The sequence below is a fragment of the Festucalex cinctus genome, chromosome 15 (genome assembly GCF_051991245.1).
Source record: "Festucalex cinctus isolate MCC-2025b chromosome 15, RoL_Fcin_1.0, whole genome shotgun sequence".
Lineage (NCBI taxonomy): Eukaryota > Metazoa > Chordata > Actinopteri > Syngnathiformes > Syngnathidae > Festucalex > Festucalex cinctus.
In genome coordinates this window covers 23,816,195-23,838,422 of record NC_135425.1, presented here as the reverse complement: position 1 = coordinate 23,838,422, position 22,228 = coordinate 23,816,195, and the positions used below count along the sequence as shown (strand labels likewise).

Below are 22,228 nucleotides of genomic sequence, written 5' to 3'. Positions count from 1 at the left end.
AACGATAGATGATAGACTGCTATGTTAGTGTCACATACTAGCTACACGACTGTGACTACTTGTTACCTTCTCGCCAGATGGGCCAAGAGGACCAGAGTCTCCAGGGAGACCTGAGCGACCCTTGGGCCCCTCGGGACCGTCTTCACCTCTGGATCCTGCCGGTCCGAGCTCGCCCTACGTGGATAGGGAAAAGGCAAGCTTTAGCATTGATGGTAAGAGAAAATATGGTCGAAAAATTGAAAGCAACACACTTTTTTTTTTTTTTTTTTTTTTTTTTTTTTTTTTTTTTTTTTTTGTCTGGCAGCTTTTATGTTGGATTATCCTCTAGTCTATCATATCGATCTGCCTGTTGTCTTGAGGAACCGGAGGAAAACTCTCCAGGGTATGATGCGTTTAAAGCGCCATTGATTTTTTATTTTTTATTTTTTATTTTTAAGTCAGGTTGAGTGGATGCTTTGGCGTTTGAAGTGAAGTCTGAGGTACAAAGTGACGATGTGGCTCCATCGTAGCTAGTTTGGGCTACAATTTATTGTAAAAGGCACTGAACTCAAGGTTACAACTCAAGGTAAAAAACATAAACTGCAGGTCAAGTTAAAGGCAACAACTTGTGGCTAAAGGCCAAGATGGCCTTTAAAAGGGTCTGACCCAAGGCTGAAGGCTTTGCTTCAACATAAAACTAACGGTTAAAGGCTAAGGACTCAAAAGTCTATTCCTTTACAGTTAACGGTGATACCTCAGTGTGAAAGACTGATCATGGCTAAATGCTAAGACTTAAGTGAAGGCTATGACTGTAGGTTATGACTCAAGGTTAAAGCCTACAAATGACATATAGTTAACGACTTACAATTACCAAGCACTGTTAAAGACCAAGACTCACGACTCAAAATTTATGACTCAAAGTGAAAAGTTACAACTCGCGTTTTAAGTTGTGGGAATTACGACTGGAAAGCGGACGGTGCGTAGCGATTGTAATGGTGCCTTATGTTTGATCATTACATACAATCCCGCAGCGGGACTAGCGTACAACAGAGTGCTACTTTTGGCTTTCGAACAAGAAAACAAGCAAGGAAGACTTACCCTGTCACCCTTGATACCCATATCTCCCTTGAAGCCAGGGAAGCCGTCTTCTCCCTGGCAACAAGAGCGAGGCGCAATTTAAATGGAAATTCTTCAAATGACACCCGGGGATGACAGACGACGCACCATGAATAATCATCAACAAGTTACTAACACTTCTCCTTCGCTTACCTTCTCTCCTTTGGTTCCTTTCAGGCCGCGGACGCCATCTGCTCCCTGAGACACAATAACGGGAAAAAGTAAGCTTCAGAGCTGAAAAGTTTGCACACAAGAAAATGTTACTAAATTCTCACAATGTTGATTTTTTTTCTTTCTTCAAAAATATCACGCGATTCTTGTATTATTACTAAGTGAATTTTCCTTTAAAAAAATATTTTTCTTATTGTAATAATACACTTTTTCTAAGAAGAAACTCAGAACTCTCATCTCATTACGATTTTTACTAATAATTCATAATAGCACTTTTTTTTTCTAGGGGGAAAAAAACACTCATTAGGCTAATAATATTCCAAAAGTGTTTGTTCTTTGTTCTAGTAAAATTACAACTATTTTATGGGAAGAACTTGACTTTGTATTTGTGAAATTACCGCAAATCTCAAATTAATGTCCCTATATTGAGATTTTTATTGGGTGTGAAAAAGCCACCTTTTTCACATGGCATCTTTTCTGAAAAGGATTTTATTTGGCTAAATATTGCAGCTTGTTTTGGGGTAAAAAAAAAAAATCCCATCTTGTGTTATAATTTTTCAACTATATTACTAGAATATATAAGACTTTATTCTTGTAAAAACCTTTTTTTTTAAATTGCAAACTTTGCTTGTAAAATCCCACTTATTTTTTCATAATGTTATGAAATTTTCTCATGAAAAATTCTACTTAATGCTCCTAAATTATTGTTTTTTCTCCAAATATTGACACTTTATCCTCATGATTTCCTACTTGCCGCTTGCAACTTTTTCCTCTCATAATTTGACTATGTATCGTCTTTACAGCATCACTCATACTCATTTGTAGACACTTATTTTCGTATTACAAACATCGCTAACAGTTTTCTTGTCAGTTCATCAGCCCGTGGTTGGTTGGCAACTCACCTTCACACCTCGTGGACCAGGATAACCGATGGGTCCTTGAGGGCCGGCAGGTCCCTGGCGACAACAGTAAGGTCAATACTTGAAACACACACACACAGACACACGCAATAGATTTGTAGTGAATAAGTTACCATATGTCCCTTCTCTCCGTGAGGTCCTTCTTTTCCAGGGTGACCCTAAGAATCATGACAGTCAAAAAATTGTATCTCATCTGCGGCTAATGACAATCATAAAGACTTATTATGATGGCCAAAGATCATCGTAAAGACACATTTATTATATTGCAATAAAAGAGGAAGTGGTAAATCTACTAGAGGACAAAATAAATGGAAATCTTCATTCACCAGTGAGAAATTTGTTCTTAATGCACTGCTTTATGGTCTCACAACTGGACTTCATACATACATACTGTATATGTTCTGTGTACGCACACGTGCGCGCACGCATGCACACGCACGCACGTATGCACATTTCTTATTTCAGCTGAGAGAGTGCTGAGATTGGAAGGAAATGGAGCTCTGATGGCTTTCCAGTGTTGCCACTTTGAGAAGGAAATTGATCCGAGATGAGGTGCATGTGGGCGCCAGCAAACAAATGGAAGTGTTGGGAAAAAAATGCGGGAAATAAAAGAAGTGCAAAGACCTATTTGTACTCTCAAGGCTAAAGAAGGATAAGGGAGCCTATTGCAGGCCGAATACTGATTGATAGAAAAGTTTTTTTATAGCTACAAAATTGACAATGAGTTGTTTGAGCCATAGAAATAATGCAAAAATGAATTAAATATATGGTGTCAATGCATATTATAATTATTATGTATTGGTTATTTATTGTATAATTCTTTGTTTATTTTATGCTGTCTTAAGCACACAAAAAAATGAATGGCGTCATTACATGAATGTACAAAATCCAAATGCATTGTGGGACGTATTGATTTAATTTTCAGTTGTTTGACGATAACCAGTGAATGATATTGATTGCAAATATAAGATGAAAACATTTACAAAAAAAAATATGCTTCCCAAATATCTTTTGGTACATGATAAGAAGGGGAACTCACAGGTGGTCCGTCAGCTCCTGGCATTCCTGGCAAGCCGGGCTTACCATTGGGACCCTGCAAGTAGGGAAAAAAAAAAAAAAAAAAGAAGAAAATATATAAGTCACACTCCTAGAAATAAATCTGCATGCGTTGGAGGAAACCCGCTACATTATTTAATAGTTGACTAATTAAAAAGTAGATGGGAGCTGTATTTCACTTGTGCCTCGAAGGCACGCTGCGCTCGTGACTTAGCATTAGCATTTGCATTAACATCCCATTAAGTCGGATTGCAGAGGTGGCAGATTCATGCCTCAAACATAGTTAAGTTCCACAAAAACAAAGACGTCACCTTCTCTCCGGGAGGTCCGATGGCACCTTGAGGCCCAGCAAGTCCCTGCAAGGAGGTTTAAAAAGTAAATAAATAAATCATGTATTATCTCAGAAAGGTTTTCCGAGCATCTACTCACCTGAGCTCCAGGGTTGCCTTGCTGACCTGGAGGTCCCGGTTCTCCTTGAGGTCCCTTTGGGTCAGGTGCAAAAAAACATAAGCCATCATAAGCCAGACTTTTACTATAACCATAAATCCCTCAAAAGTGTCACATGTTCAAATAAGACTCCCTAAAATGCCCCAAAATTAGCACAGATTAAAATAAAATTAAAGACTACTACTATAAATCCTCCAAAAGTTGCACAGAGTGAAATGAGTCTTTTCCCATTTCCTCCTCGAAAACCAACTGTGTCCATGTTTGGTCACTTACGACGTTGCCTTTGGGTCCCGGGTGGCCGTCCACTCCAGTGACACCCTGCGGGACGCCACATGAGAGAGAATATTACTGCATCAAACATAAGTATCCCATAACTATTAGCCGTAGCTTTAGCTGTGAAAGGCGAGTGGTGGTGAGGATGAGGAGACTCACAGGAGGTCCGGGAGGTCCCTGAGGTCCTTTAGGTCCCAACAAACCACGGGGTCCCTGGGAAAAGGGAAGAAAGAATGACATTAGAAATGCCATCACGCCAGCCGCCAGTGAGTTGTTCATCATAATCCACAAAAAAAAAAAAAAAAAAAAAAAAGTTTTAATTTGATGTATTTTATTTCAACTGTCCACCCAAATGTCCTTCTACAGTGGACCAACGTGGTCGACAGGATAAATTTAACAAGTCTGAAAATTATACATATTAACAGCAACATTTCTTCATTAAATCATCAGCATGATTTTTTCAAAAGATATTTTACACAATTATTTACACATCCATTCGAAACATAATGTAAAATCCTGTTCCAGTTCCTGTGACTTAAACAGAGTAACCAAAATCAACAAAATATATATGGCTTGATGTAATCATTTTAATGTTCTGTCCAAAATGAGTTCAAATTGCAGTTTGTGGCCTGCACCAAAATGAATTTGATACGAGAAGACACCCTCAAGATCACTGTTTGTTTTCCACTCCCTGCCTGCATGTGCATGACATCAGGCTAGTGTAGCACACCCTGGTGGATAAAATAAATCATAACGGCAGTTCTAAGAGGCCTTGGAGGTGAGCTGCTGAGACTTAATAGAGGTTAAAATGAGACTACCGTAAATCCCCCAAAAGTTGCAAGGCTGAACGTGAGACTATCGTAACTCAACCATTATTGCAGATTTTAATGAGACTACTGTAAAAGCCCCCAGAAATTGAAAGTCTAAAATGAGATGGCAGTAAATCCTCAGAAAATTGTGCAGGTTAAAATAAGACTATTATAAATCGCTCAAAAATTTGTGCACATTGGTAAGGTTACTGTAAATCCTTCAAATATTGGGCATGTTACAGTAAGGCTAGTGTTAAATCCCCAAAAGATGTTCAGGTCAGAATAAGAGTATTGTAAATCCCAGCAAAAATTAAACCAAGACTACCATAAGTCATCCAACTATTACGCAGGTCAAAAGAAATTACTGTTAATAATAATTTAAAAAAAAAAGTTGCGCAGTTTAAAATATGACCTTCAATGGTTACAAGTCTTAAAATGAAAACGAAAATTAAAAGAAAGCCACCTTAAATTGCACATATTAAATATAATAAGGCTACTGTAAATGACCCAGAAGTTGTGCATGTTAAAACAAGACTACCATAAATCTCTCAAAAATTGCAGCCGTCAGAGACCACTGTAAATCCCCCACAAATTACGAGGATTTAAATAAGACTAATGCCCTCAGAATTACTCTGGTAAAAATGAAACCACTAAAAATCCCTCAAATGTTGCGCAGGTTCAATTAAGACTTAAAGTGCCCTAAAGGTTGTGCAGGTTACGACTACTGTAAATCAAATGTTTAGGTGCAGAAGAAATGAGTCTACCCCAAATTCCATCAAAGTTGTGCAGTTTGAAATAGAAATCCATGAATCCCACAAAAATTGCATCGGTTGAAATGAGGAATCTGCAAATCCCACTAAAGTTGCACGACTAAAAGAAAAGACGACTGTAAAGCCCACAAAAATTACACGAGTTAAAATGAGACTACCCTAATTCACCCCAATTAAATCCCCTCAAAATTGTTCAGGTTATGAGAATACCGTAAATCCAGCAAAATTGCGCAGGCTAAAATCTGACTCATAACGTACACGTTTTTTTTTTTTTTTTTTTTTTTTTTTTTTAAATGGGAACACTCACTGGTTCCCCAGGAAGTCCCCTTGGTCCGATCTCTCCGTCATCTCCCTGCAGGCGAGAAAATCATCAAGATCACATAGGAGGTAGATACGTTTATATATAAAAAAAAAAATAAAAAAATTATGTTCTGGTCTTACCCTCTCTCCATCCTCTCCGGGTGCGCCAGGCGGTCCATGGGGTCCCGCTTCACCCTGGAACCAAGCGCATTGGTGTCAAGAAAACGGGAATATCAACAGGGGAAAACAATCAGTCACTCACTCTGTGTCCTTTTTCGCCAGGAAGTCCGGCCAGACCGTCGAAGCCGCGATCTCCCTGGGAAAAAAAAAGAAGAAGAAAACGTTGCAGCAATTCCAGGTTTCCGGAATGTCTTATTACAACCAAAGTCTGAACGGGGGTCCACGTACCTTGGTTCCAGACTGACCCGGCATACCCCTAGCGCCATCAGCTCCGGCGCGACCCTTCAAAGGTCAAGATTTTTATTATTATTATGATATTGTAATTGTTTGCTGTATGTTTGGCCTTGACTTTGCGTCACACGTACCCTTCTGCCGGGCTTTCCGAGAGGTCCAGTTGAGCCCACTGGTCCCCGTGGACCCTGCAAGTAAAATTCAATTGAATTAATTTGATTATAATTACAAAACAATACCATAAAAACATAAACACAATATAATAAACCAAGTGGTTCATAACAGTTTTACGGAGTAGTAAATATTCACCTGAGGACCGGCCTCTCCGGACTCTCCCTTCAGTCCCGCCACACCAGGAGGACCCTGAAACAACAACCTTGATAGGTGACATCATTCTCATCATCTGTCACGTGACCTCGGCCGACTTTGTTTTCGTACGCACCAGCGGGCCGGGCCTGCCCGTCAGTCCCATGGGGCCGGTGGATCCGCGCATCGCCAGCTGGACACGGGAGCACGAAAATCAACATCAAGACGAATCACGCGCAAGTGTGTTCGGAGACACGAAGGCGCGCGCGTGTGGATGCTCGCTCACCCGAGCCTGCTGCATGATGGCCTGCATCTGGGCCTCCTGAGCCGACATGGCCGGTCCCTTCTGTCCGGAGTCCCCTCCTCCGGCGCTGAATCGGAACTGTGACGGGAAAAGAAGATACAAGTTGACCGAATATGGCAAAAACGAATAACTCCAGTTTGATTTAGAAGCCACAGGCGGCACGGTGTACTAGTGGTTTCTAATGTCTGCTCCAAAGTTCCTAGGTTCGAGTTGGAATTCAGGCCTTTCTCCTGGTACTCAATATGGCCGACGTTCCAAAAACATGCATGTTGACGACTGGAGGTGTGAATGTTAACATCTGTCCTGCGACCAGTACAGGGGAGCGCCCCTCATCTCTTGCCAAAAACCATCTGAAATTATCAGAAGACTCCATTTATCGGTAGATCTGAATGTAAATGTTAAAATGGTTGTTTCTATGTGGCCTGAGATTGGCCAGCTTGCACCGCTTCTCTCGCCAAATGTCATTGTTGGGTAACTTTCATAATCCAAATCGCACGTTAGCTCCATTGATGACTGACTGTAGGTGTTAATGGAGTGTAAATAGTTGTTTGTCAATATGCGCACTGCGATCAGATGGCGGCCAGTCCAGAGTGTGCCCCACTTCTCTCACCAAAAATCACCTGAAGTTATTTTAAGATTAATTTCTCCACGGGCGTAAATGGAAACGAGAATGGTTGTTTGTCTATATGCGGTCTGAGAATAGCTGGCGACCAGTCCAGGGTGTATCCAACTTCTCTCGCCAAAAATCACCTGATGTTATCTGAAGACTCTTCATTTGTCTGCAGTTGAGAATGTAACTTATGTCCAGCGACCAATCCAGGGTGTGCCCCACTCCTCTTGCCCAATGTCATTCTCAGGTGACTGATTTACTAAATTACTCCAGCTACTTTTCATAAACGTATGTTAGTTTAATTGAACATTCTTTCTTACTGTCTGTATGTGCCATCTTATTGGCTGGTGACCTGTCCAGGGTGTTGCCCGCTTCTCTCGCCAAAACTCAGTTGAGATTTACAGAAGACAGTCAATTATCCATACGTGTGAATATAAAAGTAAATAGTTACTTGTTTTTATGTGGATAAATTGGTCGGCGACCAGTCAAGGGTGTATCCCACTTCTTGTGAAGTCATTTCATTATATTAATTATTTAATAATTATTATAATACATTATTTATATTGTTTTTTTATTTTTATTTTTATTTTATTTTATGACTACATTCGTCCGACTTCCTTCCACATTCCAAAAACATATGTGTTAGGTTTACTGAAGCTTGTAAATTGTCCATAAGTGTGAATTGGTCTCTGTGTGGCCTGAGATTGCCCAGCGACCAGTCCTGGGTGTACCCCGCTTGTGTCTCCAAAAAGTCAGCTTTGATAGGCTCCAGCTCACCTGCCACCCGAATGAGGCCAAACGCTAAGAAAATGGATGGAAGGATATTTTCCATCACACCAAGCAGCATTGGCGAGCCCAAGGCCGTTTCAACAAATGCTATACCTGCCACCTGGTGGCCACAAGACAACATTGCACCACACAGGAATATTCCATGAACCTTTTTTCAGATCCTGAAGAATTATGTGGTGTGGTGTGCGTTTAGCAAAGTAAAATAAAATATAAACTAAATTATAAGTGAATAAAATATAGTAATGGAAATAATAAACTCCAGCCTGGGGTTTTCAAGGTCAATTTTTTTTTACTGGTATAATCTACTGCCATTTTACTGCCTCCATGCCATTATAGTGATTCATATTTTAATGTATTAGATCATTTTCCCCCAAATTAACGTAATATTCCAAAATTTAATAAACAATCTGCAAATTAATTTCACGGGAGCCCTAGCTTTGGTTCGTGGCCAGGAAAACGTAGTCCAAGGTGACATCACACAATTTCAGGGAATTGTTTATAGATTGCCTCATTAATGATGAGTTTTTCCAAATATGTATATATCAAGAGGCGATATACGGGCAGCTGGATGCAGTGGTGACTCATTTCCTCTCTCACCACAAATTCCGGCATTTGTTGGGATTTCACGTGGCTTTCATTAGCTGCTTGGCCCGATCATAAAGTCAGTGGGCTCGGTTGACCTTCACATATGTCATGCGTTTTATTCTCCAAATCACAAATGCAAATGAACTCAATGTGCTGAAAAGTTTTTTTGTGTGTGTGTTTTCTCTTTTTCAGGGAATCATTTTTCCAGCAGAATGACAGACTTCCTGTCCAGACGCAGTTCACGAAGAAACGCAAATTTGCATCTGGGGAACTCATCAGAGACGGTGAGAAGGAAGGAGGCGCAAGCTAACGTGACGCACTTCTCGCTCATTTTGACCCGATTTAATATTTTACTAATTTAAAGGAATGACTGTCCCCACCCTCCTTTAAAACTAATTTAATGGGAAATGATCGGCTCTTTTGGGTCATGGATCATTTTGACCAGATTCGTAGTTTAGCGGCTCAAGCTGATTTTGACTAATAACATTTGATTTATGTTTGCTAATTTAATGTGGACAAGTGAGTAAAATTACCATTAAATATATCAATGCCATTTACACATGTTCTATGTATCTGGGTCTGGGACAATATGAAGGAAAAAAAAATCAGATCAATATTCATCTATGGATGATTTTTTTTGTCACCCTATACCCTTTTGCACATTTCAAGTCATTTTGACCCGAGACTATTATAACTGTATAAAACATGATACATATATGGCTGACTATTAGATAGACAAACAACCCAGATGTGAAACATTAGATTCTATTTATAATCAATGTCATATTTGGAATTAAACCCGGGGTGTTGTATTTGTGATATACACCACTAGAGGCTGCTCAAGCACAGTTTGTTTGTTTTTAACATTCAAAACAAAACAATAAGAAATGATAGGTTCCAATAGATAGTCACTCTGTTATGACGCTAACATAAAACCAGAAGTGTGATGCAATAAATCACACTTGAAAAGGAGTGAATGCCCCAATACAGTGCCGTATACACTTATTTATCATAATATTGTCTTGTGGTTTACTTACAGGCAGCATCAGGACAGTGCCAGGAGGACCTGGTAGACCATCAGCACCAGGAAGACCAGAACGACCCGGAAGACCCTGAGAGGTGAGAAACAATGTGTATCAACACACACACACACACATAATGCTTAAAAGCCCTTCTTAGTTAAATAAAAACCTGCAAAAAATACAATAATAAAAATAAAAATATAAGCCAAGATGAAATGTTAAAATCAAGGCTGTGTTCATTGCTTGTTTTTAAGAAATCTTATCAAGTCAAATTTTGCTCTACTATTGGCAGATACTCTTTCTTACAGTAGCTTAAGGTAATATTCCTCATGTCATTGCTTCTACTCTTGTTTTTAAGTGTGGATAGCTATCTATAATTTTGCTTCTAGTGAGTAAAATATTCCTCATGTCATTGCTTCTTGTTTACTAAGCCCAGTTTGTGCAGTGTAGTCTAGCTAGCTAGCGACAAAGATAGATGGCTAAATAGCAAACATTTCTTCCCTTAAAATCTGAATGCAGTTTTTGCACTGTTTTTGCACTCACCCTCTCGCCGGTCTCTCCAGCAATGCCTGGCGAGCCAGAGGCCCCCGGAGGTCCGGGAAGACCCTAATTTATAGGCACAAAAAGATGACATTGAACTCTCACATGTACCCCATAAAGTGTTTTTTTTTTTTCTTTTTTCCGCATTTCAAAAGTGGTCACACATGTGGGGGTAAAGGAACTTCCATCAGAGGGCGCTCTTCATATGTGTATGGCTTGAATTAGGACTGTCTCTTTAGGGGGGGGGAATAATGGACATCTGGGCAAGTCCGTATCTCATCTGGGAAAGCGACCGCTCCCTTTTTGAATGGGGAAATCAAGCCATGTTTTGTGTGCAGAGCGCTAACATAAACAGGCCGTGCCGGGGAGAGAAAGGCAACCAGCGCCAACAATCAGAAAGAACAAGACATGCCGAGGACAATGTTCAGGCGGCTTGACTTACCGCTGGCCCCTCAGGCCCAGGCGGACCCTCCATCAGCATTCCCTGCAAGGCACCAAGAACATGAATCGTGAGGGGAGGGGGGGGGGATGTTTTGAAAAATGAATTAAAACGACAAGGTCAAGCCTTAACGCGCATTCCTGCCTGTCATTCCGTCACTTGAGCTGGTGATTAATCTGCGCAGAGAAAAAAGCCCTGCAGCGCAGCGCGATGCATGGCGCACCATGTCGCGCACCACCACAGATGACTCGTTTGAGAGACAACATGTACATGCATGCAACAGCAAGCATGTCAAGTTGAGTTTGTGGTGGGAACGTTTTGGGTGTATTCAAACAAGAAATGCACGGTCGTAGCACAGGAATCCCCCCCTGGGTGCGCCCTCAAGGGAGGGTGTGAAATTAATGTGTGTTATGAATATTGTGGTCAGATTATGATTTTTGACCAAGACTTTGCTTTGCATTTTTGGGCGGGTGTGTGCAGGGCAAAAGGGGTGTGCCAGCTTATGTAAATTTATGTTGAAAAGAGGTATGCAGCTTTAAAAAATTGGGAAAGAACACCACAACGCATCACTGTGGGAATCTTGTGCATGCAACAGAAGGGTGCACCAAATGACTTTTTTTTTTTTTTAAATCAGATTAATCATATTTTAGAATTTGGATTAACTACGATTAATCGCTGAATTAAAAACGCTTTAAAATTTGAAGAGCTCCTGTTATGTTCTTTTGACACTTAATGTTAATGAGGACATCTTTATCAGTTTTTGATCAACTGCACATTCTTATCCTCCTCTTTTTCTAATCAGTCAATTACTAGCATTATTTAAAATGAAAATAAAAATGACCCCAATAGTTTGACATGAACAAATATTAATCAAACATTTTGTTAAATGCTTTACTTTAATGCGTGTAGTTATGTTTATTCCAGAAACACAACCTGTGCTACCTTGAACGTAACCATCCGCTCTCAAGCTAAAAGATCATCTGTGGTCAAAATCAATAGTGTGATTAATCTGCGTTAATACATGATTAATGCGATAATTTTAACTTTGACAGCACTAGATTAGGTGAAGATGAGCACAATTTGAGAAGGGGTTGCGCCAACTCTTTTGTGATCTTATAGGAAATTGGTTTGGGGAAAATACTGTTGTCGACAACTACGTTGTGTCAAGGGTCAGGACATTTTGACTGGATTAAAAATTTTGGGGAAAAGACCTGTCAACGAGCACAGGTTAAATGCTGTTGGGGGAACACATTGTGTAAAGGTTGTTGAAAAGACTGCTGCAGACAACCACAATGTGATGAGGATGCGCCGACTGTATCAGGAGGTTGAAAAGAACATTTGCAAAAAGACATGTACATGATAAGAGTTGGCATGGCAACTCTTATCAGGATGTAGTTGGAATTTGTGTGGGGAAAAAAAACATTTTGGGAAAAAGTAGTGTGCTGGCCGCACCAAAAAAAAGAAAAAACCTCTGAGGCTACTATAAATCAAGTGTATTCCGTTGGGACGCAATTCTGTGACCTCAGCGGTTTTCCAGGGCCCGCTGGCCCCCGCCCCTCTGAGTGTTTACCTCACAGTATTGCTCCGAGTGATCGCTGATGAAAAGTCGCACGGTTGTCTGTGCATGTGTGTAATGGCAAAATCGACGACATCTGTCTATTGTCTGCAAGGCCAAGACGCTAAACACGCGGTCAGTATAAATCCAAAAACACTCCGTCACGCCGCAGTGTATACTCATTGACATTTGTTTTGGGAGTGAGGCAGCTTCGGTTCTGAGCAAAAAAAAAAAAAAAGCTTGGATGGTTCTCTCCTCTGCGCTCTCCCAGTGTTTAGGCACAGCCCACTCCGTGTTTACACATGACTGACGAGCCCCGCATGGCTCTTCTCCAAATGTTTACATTGACCACTGCCTCTCTTCTGGTACTACGTCCAGCAACAGTTTGTGTCTGGAGGAGTGCATACAGATGGTTGATGCAGACATCTATACATGCGTACAAGAGGTGGGAGTAAGGCAGAATGGATTGATCGCAATTGGACTGTTGTGGTTGTCTTGGACTGTTATGCCTCTCATATGAGCCGCCGCAACAGTCCAGTTGAGATTGACTCAATGCCCTTGGAGTGAAATTTACTTGGATGAATGAGAATATTTACAAGCTATACTGTATGTACATCAGTCTTGACTAAATATCAAGTCCCAAACTTCAAGTCTCAAGCAAGTCCCAAGTAATTTCGTCTTGGGTCTGGCAAATCAAGCCACAGCTTATCTCATGTGCCCTGTGATACGTTAAGTCACCTCATTAATACAGTTTTACCTTCAGCATCTGGTCTTCATAAATACATAAGACCAATGAATGATCCTGAATTTATATTTAGCACCTCATAATGTCTCAAGTCAGAGTCTTTAATATCCAAGTCAGAGTCAAGTCGCAACTCAAGCGTTTTTATATTGGTCAAAACACTGAGTCAATCAATCAAGTCGACTCAAGTCCAAGTCACAAAGTTGTCTGAGTCTGATTCAACGAAAGTTAAATCCTCTGACCCAAGCTGGAGCCACTTTAGAGGAGCTTCTATTTCTTTATTGGTTTGTTGCAGCTGTTGTCTTTTAAGTTGCAAACCCTGCATGTTGCAATTCTCTTTTTTACGATATGATCAAAAAATCCAAATGTCATCATCTTTTTGCTGTTACATGTGGTTGCGTTTGCCCGCCACATCTTACCATCTCAAGTTTGTGGGGGGTACAACAATAAAAATAGCTTTTCATTCAAAAACAAAACAAATGGCACCCAATCATAAATCTCGAAAATTGCAGATTTTCACATTTAGACTGACTTGTGAAGTCCCATACTTAAGTCTAAGTCAAGTCAGGTCTCATGAACACCCAGTCCGTCAAATCGAGCCTTTTACAAGTTTTGTCTGACTCGAGTCAAGTCATGTGATTGGAGTCCCCCAACTTTGCGTGGTGATACTTACGGGTTCGATGACAGCAGGTTCTCCCTTCTGTCCCTTCTCGCCACGGACGCCATCGACCTGCAATGCAAACATTTACCACGTCAGCTATCTGGTCTTCCCTCATGTGTTTTTCTTTCCCACTGATCTTAAAATGTACCATCCTCTTCTTGTGTGCTGAATTGCTTGCTGAAAAAAAATGTTCACTACCTGTTTGCTCCATAACTAGTGTCCTCTACTACCGTTCTCCTCTAGTAGCTTTCTCTTGCCTTTCACTTTAGCTGGTGCACTCCTGTCAAACTTTACTCCCCCCACTCCATCCCAACTGTTCTCTTTTTCATCTCCCATCCACACCCCTTTGCAATCGCATCGCGTCTTCTCTTACCTGTCCGTAATACTCGTTGGTCTCGGCGGGAAGCACTTTGGAACCTTTGTCTTGGTAATCCAGGTCGTCGTAGTTGTCATCATAAATACTCAGATCCAAATCATCGTAGTTATTGAGGTGCTCCTCTTTGAAGCTGTCCAGGTCCGTGTAATCCCCCTCGCCCTCAATGCCCAGGCCGGTTCCAGTGGCGATAGAACCACTGGCTCCGGTTCCGGCGCTGGCCGACCCACCGCCAAGCGTGGAAGAGCCTCCCGCTGACACGGAGCCACCTCCGACCGAAACGGAACCGCCGCCAAGGGTAATGGTGGAGCTGCTTCCTCCGCCCCCTCGAGTGATGGTGGAGCTGCTGCTTCCACCACCGCCGCCCAGGGTGATGGTGCCACTGCTGCTACCTCCTCCAAGACCGAGGTCGATGCTGCTGCTGCTGCTACTGCTGCCTCCGCCGCCCAGCGAGATGGTCCCACCACTGCTGCTACCGCCGCCCAGCCTGATGGTGCTGCTACTTCCGCCACCAAGGTCAATGGTACTGCTGCTGCCTCCACCCAGGTCGATGGTGCCACCGCCAAGGCCCAGGTCGATGGTGCTGCTGCCACCACCAAGGTTGATGCTGCTGCTGCTGCTGCTGCCGCCGCCACCGCCAAGATGAATGGTGCTGCCGCCACCGCCACCGCCACCGATGTGAACTGTACGGCTGGAATTTTCGCACAGGAGAGTCTCTTAACACTTTCACTCCTAGCCATTTTCACTGAAGCAACCCCTATGCTCCCGGCTATTTTACTGAATTTGGACTGATTTTGCAAGGTCCACAGGATATTCTGTTCTATTGCTATAAAAACATGGAATATACCAAAAGAAAGATTAGTCTCTTTTTTTTTTTTTTCATCAGAAAAAAAGTATTTTTGTATCTGTTTCCGTTTTGCAGCAGTTAACATTAGAATATACCTAAGTTTCATCATTATTTACAAACCTGTTGGAAATACTGGCAAAAAGAGCAACATTGTTGCAACGTGGCCCTGGCTAATCTCTTATACTCTGCTGCCACCTGCTGGCCGTTTTTTGTAATAACAACCATTGCTTTAAGCGGCCTCTTCATGTCAGAAGCTATATCAAAGCCTTCTGTATATTTTAGCATTAAAAAAAACAAACATATATATATATAAATACGTTCTTGGGAGTGAAGGACAAAGTATAAAAAATGTGTATATATAAGTTTTTGGGTTTGAATGAGTTAAGCTGCATCAATCAAGTGAGTCGAGTCACCACAACATTTCAAGCATGCTGAGTCATTACTTGAGTTCAGCCAGTCATAACCGATGTAAAGTCAGCTGCTCAGTCACAACTTCCTTATTTTCGCAAATTAGCCATTTAGATTCGCTAGATATAGATACGTCACCTTTTTTTTTTTTTTTTTTTTTTTTGCGTAAAATGCCGTTCAAGTCGAGGTCAAGTCTCATGAAGTCAATGTCCAGTCTTTGCTGAATTTTATCCAAGCAAGTCCTGAGTCCTAAAATTGGTGACTTAAATCTGATTGGAGTGATGTCATGCGACTGTCCCCTACCTGCTGCTGCCTCCTCCAGTGGTCACATGGCTGTCCACACCATAATCCCCATCGCCGTAATCACCGTAGTCACCGTAGGAAGTTCCAAGCTAGGAAAACCAAAGTTACGAACTCAAGAATTGCTATTATATACATCCAAGTGATTCACCTACTGTAGTTTTATTAATGGTGATTGAGGATCCACCGCCACCACCGCCGCCGCTGATAACCCGGGTTTCCACTGCACTTCCTGCACCCAAGTCAATCTTTCCGCCTGATAAGTCCAGTTGCCCGCCAGTACCGGTGCCGGTGATAGTGATGCGCTGAGAGCGGTCGCCATCAGGTGCCGGCGTCAGCTCGTCGTAGTAGTTCTCGTAGGTCCCATAGTTGTCGTAACCGTCGTAAGCGCCGGCGTCGTCCGTGGCGGTCGCCGAAGAGCTGCTGGACGACGAACCCGAGCTGGAAGATGAACTGGAAGACGAAGTGATGACCACTTTTCCGCCAGCGCCGGTGCCTCGCGCGGCATCCTCCACTTTGGACGCCAGGCTGCTTCCGCCCGTCACCTGTAACGCAGCGCAGATTTGTTGCGGTGCGACGTATTCCAGCAGTACGTTTATTGATCGACTACCTTGACTTCCTTAGTTGTCTCCTCGGCATCAGAAGTTGACTCGAGAGGCTTTCCGTCCATGTCCTCGTAGTAGGGGTACTCGTAATAGTAGCTGTCCTCCTCTGTGTTCTAGAGAATCAACACGGACGATGAGAGATTATTTAGCGATTTATATTTTTAAACGCTCGAATCTTAAACCGTTATTTATGCTCTTCATTTGATGCTCTATAATACCACAAGATGGTGCCAAATCCCTTGTAAAGTCGGAATTGGTGTCAAGGAAGTGCAGTGAACTCCCACGCTATATATGTTTTTTTTTACCTTTTCAACAGTATAGCCAAGTCAGAATTTAGGATTGCGTACATTTAGTAGTACCACGTTCTGTTGCAATTTGCCAGGCAGCACTGAAATCTACTGGAAGAGATGCAGAGTAATTGATAAAACAAGAAGAGGCAGAGAAGGTCCCCAACTCATCTCCTGTAATGGTCGTTGCTCCCACAAACCAGAGAAATATATGACTAAGTATTGTTGTCTGCTCTGTTTTTATGCGTTTAAAAAAAAAAAGCAGCTGTCTGAATATTCATACTGTAATCACAGTAACATTTTTGCTAATTTAATTTGCCTGTCAATGACTTTCTCCATTATATGTTAGCATTAAGCTAGCAGACTTTCATTAGCCAGAAGTGTGTTTTAATGAGTTTGAATTTGTTCTTGTGGGGAAGTGTAATTGTAAAAATAAATAAATAAGGATTGTATAGTCTTTGTTGCAGATTAACCCCACAGCTTTTGTGTTTCATGGAGGAGCTAGGTTGTCAGTGAAATTTCCAATGCAGTTTTGTGTAATGACATTATTATATTTTTTTAGAGTCATGTCGTAAGATAGGTTTGAAATTGTGTTGACGTGTTTTGGTGTTGTAGTTGCAGTATATTAAATGATACTCTAGCCTGTATTATAAATAATATAGGCAATCCTTTGTAAATAGCAGAGATTTATGTTGTAGGCGTGCCATTAATCAAAAACAGGAATGCCTTCAAGTTGTAAAAACCTCATCTGAATACCCTTGTTCCAACTTGTTACCCCCCCCCCCCTCGAATGAAGAATGACTTTTCTGCTGTTTTTCTTTTATTTTTATTTTTTTTATTTTTTTGAGTGAACATGTTACACTCACAGGTCAAGTTCAAGTTCTTCTTTTAACACCTCGCAAGGTTACGGTTGATTAGTGGCACGTATTGGGGCAGGAATTCAGCTTGAGACAGGCACCATTCTTCATCATCATCATCATCACCATCAAAACCCAATATTTTGCCCAGTGTACCTACACATCCTGTCAATGAAATGAAATGTCTGATTGGACCGATCAAAACAGCTATGCATTCAATTCAACCCAATAAGGTTGAAATATGTGAGTTCTTAATGCGACTACATTACCTAGCATACCCAATTTATAATAATAATAATAATAATAATTAATTATTATTTTAGATTAGATTTCAATTTCCTTTAGTCCCTCTGTGTTTCTTGTTTTTAGACTCATAATGCTTTATTGGTTGTACTATTATTAATATGCGTGACTGTTTCAATTATGTTGAAGTTGAATGACAAGCTTCATGTAGTGCTTTGCCGCCCTCTTGTGGCATCTATAGGTAATTATAAAAGATTTTGGGGCAAGCAATCACTTATGGATTTTTTTTATTTTATTTTTATTTTATGGGTGGAATGTTGTTTGTAGAAAAGTGAATTTGGTGCCATCTTGTGGCCTCTTACTCCCAAGGAACTATGTTGGATTGGGTTGAGGAGCTTCATATGAGGTGGTTTGTGCCATCTATAGGAAATTCTAAATCTTTTTGGCGGCCGTCATTACGCACTAATTTTATTTTTGAAATCTCACTCACCTAGTCGCTGTTTTTGTGCTCAAGCCAAAGCCTTGTCTAAAATAAAAGTATTGCTTTGGCGCCATCTTGCCGCATCTTGGTGCTATGGACTTATGCTGGAATGAGTTTTGGAGCTCTGTCATGCTTTGCTGACGTCTTATGACATCTATCAGCAATTATCCATTTTTTTAGTGGGGAATGATGGGGAGGACTTAACAGTTGTGCCTCTTGTCTTGTTTTAGTTTGTTTTGTTCGTTTTTTGGCATCACTAAGAGTTGGAAGTAAGTCACAAATGCAAATCATAAGTAAGCCTCAAGTCCTTGAAGTCAAAACATGACTTATGACTTGCTGAACCCAAATAATGTTTTGACATGCTTGAAATTTAATGGGGACTTTACTTGACTTGGCTTGGTTTTTGCCTCAGTAACTTGCAATTTTAAGATACCTACAACAATGGGATTCCCTGGAAAAGGAGATGATAAAAGTAAAAGGGAGTTTATCGGCAACTGTGACCACTCACGTAGTCGTCAGCGTTGGGGTCCTGGTTCTGCGGTTGGTTGGGGGCGGCCACCTCGCAGTCGGGGCTGTAGTGCTCGCAGTAGTCATAGGCGGCGCGGTGGTCTGCTACAATCATTAGCTGCTGGATGTCTCCCTGGAAACAGCGAGAAACAGGAAGTGAGCGAGACGTTGGACCAAGTTATGCATTTAAACAAACAAAGAAGTGGGGGGGCGGGGAAAGGAACATCAACAAATAAGACAAAGCGGAACATCTGCACACAAACTAGGTCAGGGTCTGACTTCATTTTCACAACGTTCATCAAGGTGATGGCGAAATGTTTACGTGAGCAGACCTGCAGGAGTTGGGCTTACAGGAGATCGTATGGCAGTGTGGACGAATGGGCGGATGGGGGATGGGGAGGGTGGCTGGCCAGTGGGCGGTAAAACGGTTATTTCAGAAAGAAAAAATGCTGACAAGTGCGGTGGGATTGATGAGAAGGCGAGCGCGAGAGAAGAGAAAAGAAGGCGAAGGCTCCGCGGGATCCCCGGGTTACACGGGGAGCTGGGTGTCTGTGTGTGTCTGCTACAAGTTTCGGAGTGTCAACGCACACACTGTATCGCGTCTGTCCAAACATGTTCTCATCGTACCTCCGATTGCAGTGATGTCATCACACATCATTCCAATACGGAATCAACTAAGCTCAAACAAACGGGGCTGGAAAAAAAAAAAAAAAAAGAATAACGAGGCACAACTGTGGGAATGGACTCCCACGTTCCGTGTTTTTTTATTAGGCCCCTCATCCCAGGCGCTGCCAGCTGCACGCTGCATAAACGGGACTTACAAAAACAAGAATGGAATGAGGAGTATATTGCTTAATTTTCTTTTGTTGTTTCTTAAGCCTCGTTTGAACAGCGCGTGCATCCCAAGAAGTGTCAGTTTGCAGAGTCGACACTGAGCACTAAAACCTTGTGATCCTTTAATAGTCCACAGAGTGGGAGGGAAAAATGATGTTTCCTGCTCTGTCCTTGGCTTATCGCTGTCGTTTACTTTGGGTGCAAGAAAACAAATCCCTACGCTTCCTCCGAGACGGGAGGAATGAAGTAGCCCGAGAAACGGTCAAGTGAGCGTGTCTCCGTTTCGCGAGGATTTAGAGTCGGTTCGGCGGTCACGTTTGGCGGGGCGGCGAGTCGCAGCTGTGCTCTGAGGGGACGATGGGACCTCGGGGCTCGGAATGAGCTCACACTTGGTCGGTGTTAACGTTTGCGGCGCTGTCGAGAACAACGTGACCGTGTTCCCTGGCCTTTGTTCCATGAGGCGGTGGAAAATTGACAAACAATGGATGCATTCTTTGGAATTTCAAAACTTTCATAGACTTATTGAATGTCATAAATTGCATGTCTAAATTAAACCTTTACCAGAAATTTAGTTCGTGTAACGAGTTTGTGGGTCTATCGAACCCCAAAAGGGAGGAATTCTAAAGCTAAGCCAGGTATAAGTAGGCCCTTGGGCCGATATCCGTGGAGAGCCACAGAGCTTGAGCAAAATCAATGCTCAATCTATCTAGTATACGAGATGCAAATTTGGTAGCGATCAGACAAAATCCGTAGGACAAGAGTCTTCGAAGGACCCTTGGAAATGGCCGACGCAACCTGAGAATGGTCACCTCAAATTAAAATGACAAACGTCCTGTGTCTTTTCAGGCAATGGGTCTTGAGACTTTTTTTTTTTTTTTTTTGTTGGTCTACTCGTACTCGACATGCCTAGCTAGTTCCAAGTTAAACCGGCTCTGTCCTCAGTTTAAATAGACTTTTGTAGTTCTCTGATGAGTCATCAAAGTTTGCTACTTAAATTGCCAAAAACGGATTTTTTTTTTTTTTAAATTTTGTCACATAGAGCTGTCTAGATTACAAGTAATCGATTATCAAATTAATCGACAGCTACTATAATAATGGCGTAATCATTTGGAGCCATTTCTTATTGAAAATTGTCTAAATCATCTGATTTCAGCATATCTGATTTCAGCATATCAACAATAATTGTTTTTTCTGTGTCTACTTCCAGTATGAGAGATATGCCAACCAAATTTCATGTTGTTAAGTGCAACTGGCTCTGACTTTGCTGACTTATTAGAGTTGCGTGTTGATTCTGATCCTAATTAAGTCAAGTTCCGGGCCATTCTTTGACAACACAACACAACGCAGAGGCTAATCTTCTCATTCCCTTTTCTTGGCGCTTGAGCAGCTCTTTTTAGAGCAACGTACGCAGCTGTTGTACAGATGTGACGCGCTGTCAGCCGGGCGGTATGCTAATGCAACATTTCTGGTTGAAGTAAGTGCAATATAATTACACGTGTTTCTTAAGCCGCTAAAGTGTGATTGATCAAATATGTCATGTATACCATGATTGATATGCAAATAGAAGAGGGGAGACATGTTTGTCACAATTAAACCTCAAACAAAACTAATCCCTGTTGGACCCGGTACGGTTCCGCTCGTGTCCAGGTGGTGGCGGGAGTGAGCTCCACCGAAGGACGCAGCCAAACATCTGTCTCCCTGCCTGAACCCGACCCAAAGCTATTCAGGATGGGCCGAGTTCCTTTGGACCCGAGCCCTCCGGATTGCACTCCCATGATTTGCGATTTTTCTAAAAGATGCGCAGCAAAATGTTGCAACATGGTCACCGCAAGGCACATAAAACACAAGTGTTGACGTTTTAAGGGAGAGTTTCTCAAAGTGGAGTCCGCGGACCACCGGCGGCCTGGCAAAGATGTAATCCTGATATTTAATACTGTAGTTTTCTCAGAAGAATCTTATCACAGTACACAGAACTCGCGCCTCAAAATAATGTTTCCCTGTAAGAACGATTGGAAGGACAATTGTGTAGTCAGTCGCGTGCAGCAGCCGTGTCACATACTACTACTTCTCCCTGTTTGTTTTTGATTATCCGTGAGTCAATAGCCTGTTTTGTGCTAAGTGGTCTTTATGCACTGCATTATCGCAATGGCGGTGTCCCCTTGCAGCAGGACCATTACGGGACCGTCGTACTTTAAAAGCCAGCAATGGCTTACTTGTTCCGCCTCACCTAGCAGCTTGATGAAGTTAAATCCTTAGGACAAACGGGGCTGGTGGTGTGCCTGCCACCCCCCTCTGGAGCAGGTCCCTGGGAGGTCCAAGCTCCTGGCTTACAGTACATAAACAGAATATTTACACGTCTTGGCGGCGGGCCAGTTGGTAAACCCGAGCGTGGCGCAGATGGCAGCTCAGCTCGTTGGCTGGAAATCAGCGTCCAATATAAGGACCGCACACTTCTTACAGCTTTTTGCATTTTCATCAGAGATTTTTATCCATTGATAGAGAATTTGGTGTCTCAAGAGGGAAAAACAGGACCAGCAGTGAACATGAAGGAATGTGAACCAGGGAGAATGAACAGCATGATTTGAAGGAGAAGCACGAATTTCCCCGTCCTTGGTCTTATTTGGGAGGATCATTTTGTTTGTGGTTCCAAGAATGATTCGTGGCGACTGTGTTTTCTTGTG

The 22,228-nt window shown here is 42.1% G+C and overlaps 2 protein-coding genes across 15 annotated transcripts in view; one reads left to right on the top strand and one right to left on the bottom strand.

Moving 5' to 3' along the window:
* The window catches only part of LOC144002782 (uncharacterized), a 98,683-nt gene extending 92,412 nt beyond the window's left edge, over window positions 1-6,271 (top strand). For 9 of the 11 annotated variants that reach the window (XM_077498330.1, XM_077498329.1, XM_077498323.1 and 6 more), the window contains 5 exons: window positions 78-212; window positions 438-565; window positions 1,273-1,316; window positions 2,138-2,239; window positions 6,124-6,271. The gene's annotated coding sequence lies outside the window, so the exon portion shown is untranslated. Of the gene's footprint in view, window positions 1-77; window positions 213-437; window positions 566-1,272; window positions 1,317-2,125; window positions 2,240-6,123 lie in introns of all 11 variants that reach the window. The other 2 variants (XM_077498331.1, XM_077498321.1) reach the window with 2 other exon arrangements.
* col5a1 (procollagen, type V, alpha 1) overlaps window positions 1-22,228 on the bottom strand; it is a 67,490-nt gene that overhangs the window by 17,880 nt on the left and 27,382 nt on the right. For all 4 annotated transcript variants that reach the window (XR_013278808.1, XM_077498261.1, XM_077498262.1 and 1 more), the window contains exons 5-31: window positions 18,715-18,846; window positions 16,344-16,451; window positions 15,889-16,278; window positions 15,737-15,825; window positions 14,179-14,869; window positions 13,818-13,874; window positions 10,851-10,892; window positions 10,412-10,474; window positions 9,884-9,958; window positions 6,845-6,940; window positions 6,695-6,751; window positions 6,562-6,615; window positions 6,387-6,440; window positions 6,250-6,303; window positions 6,104-6,157; window positions 5,983-6,036; window positions 5,849-5,893; window positions 4,122-4,175; window positions 3,963-4,007; window positions 3,672-3,725; window positions 3,554-3,598; window positions 3,226-3,279; window positions 2,300-2,344; window positions 2,169-2,222; window positions 1,249-1,293; window positions 1,078-1,131; window positions 67-174 (exon numbers count right to left, since the gene is read on the bottom strand). Coding sequence is in view for 3 of the 4 variants with exons in the window: in XM_077498261.1 (XP_077354387.1) it covers window positions 67-174; window positions 1,078-1,131; window positions 1,249-1,293; window positions 2,169-2,222; window positions 2,300-2,344; window positions 3,226-3,279; window positions 3,554-3,598; window positions 3,672-3,725; window positions 3,963-4,007; window positions 4,122-4,175; window positions 5,849-5,893; window positions 5,983-6,036; window positions 6,104-6,157; window positions 6,250-6,303; window positions 6,387-6,440; window positions 6,562-6,615; window positions 6,695-6,751; window positions 6,845-6,940; window positions 9,884-9,958; window positions 10,412-10,474; window positions 10,851-10,892; window positions 13,818-13,874; window positions 14,179-14,869; window positions 15,737-15,825; window positions 15,889-16,278; window positions 16,344-16,451; window positions 18,715-18,846 (2,673 nt within the window). In the remaining variant the exon portion in view is untranslated. The remainder of the gene's footprint in view (window positions 1-66; window positions 175-1,077; window positions 1,132-1,248; window positions 1,294-2,168; window positions 2,223-2,299; window positions 2,345-3,225; window positions 3,280-3,553; window positions 3,599-3,671; window positions 3,726-3,962; window positions 4,008-4,121; window positions 4,176-5,848; window positions 5,894-5,982; window positions 6,037-6,103; window positions 6,158-6,249; window positions 6,304-6,386; window positions 6,441-6,561; window positions 6,616-6,694; window positions 6,752-6,844; window positions 6,941-9,883; window positions 9,959-10,411; window positions 10,475-10,850; window positions 10,893-13,817; window positions 13,875-14,178; window positions 14,870-15,736; window positions 15,826-15,888; window positions 16,279-16,343; window positions 16,452-18,714; window positions 18,847-22,228) is intronic.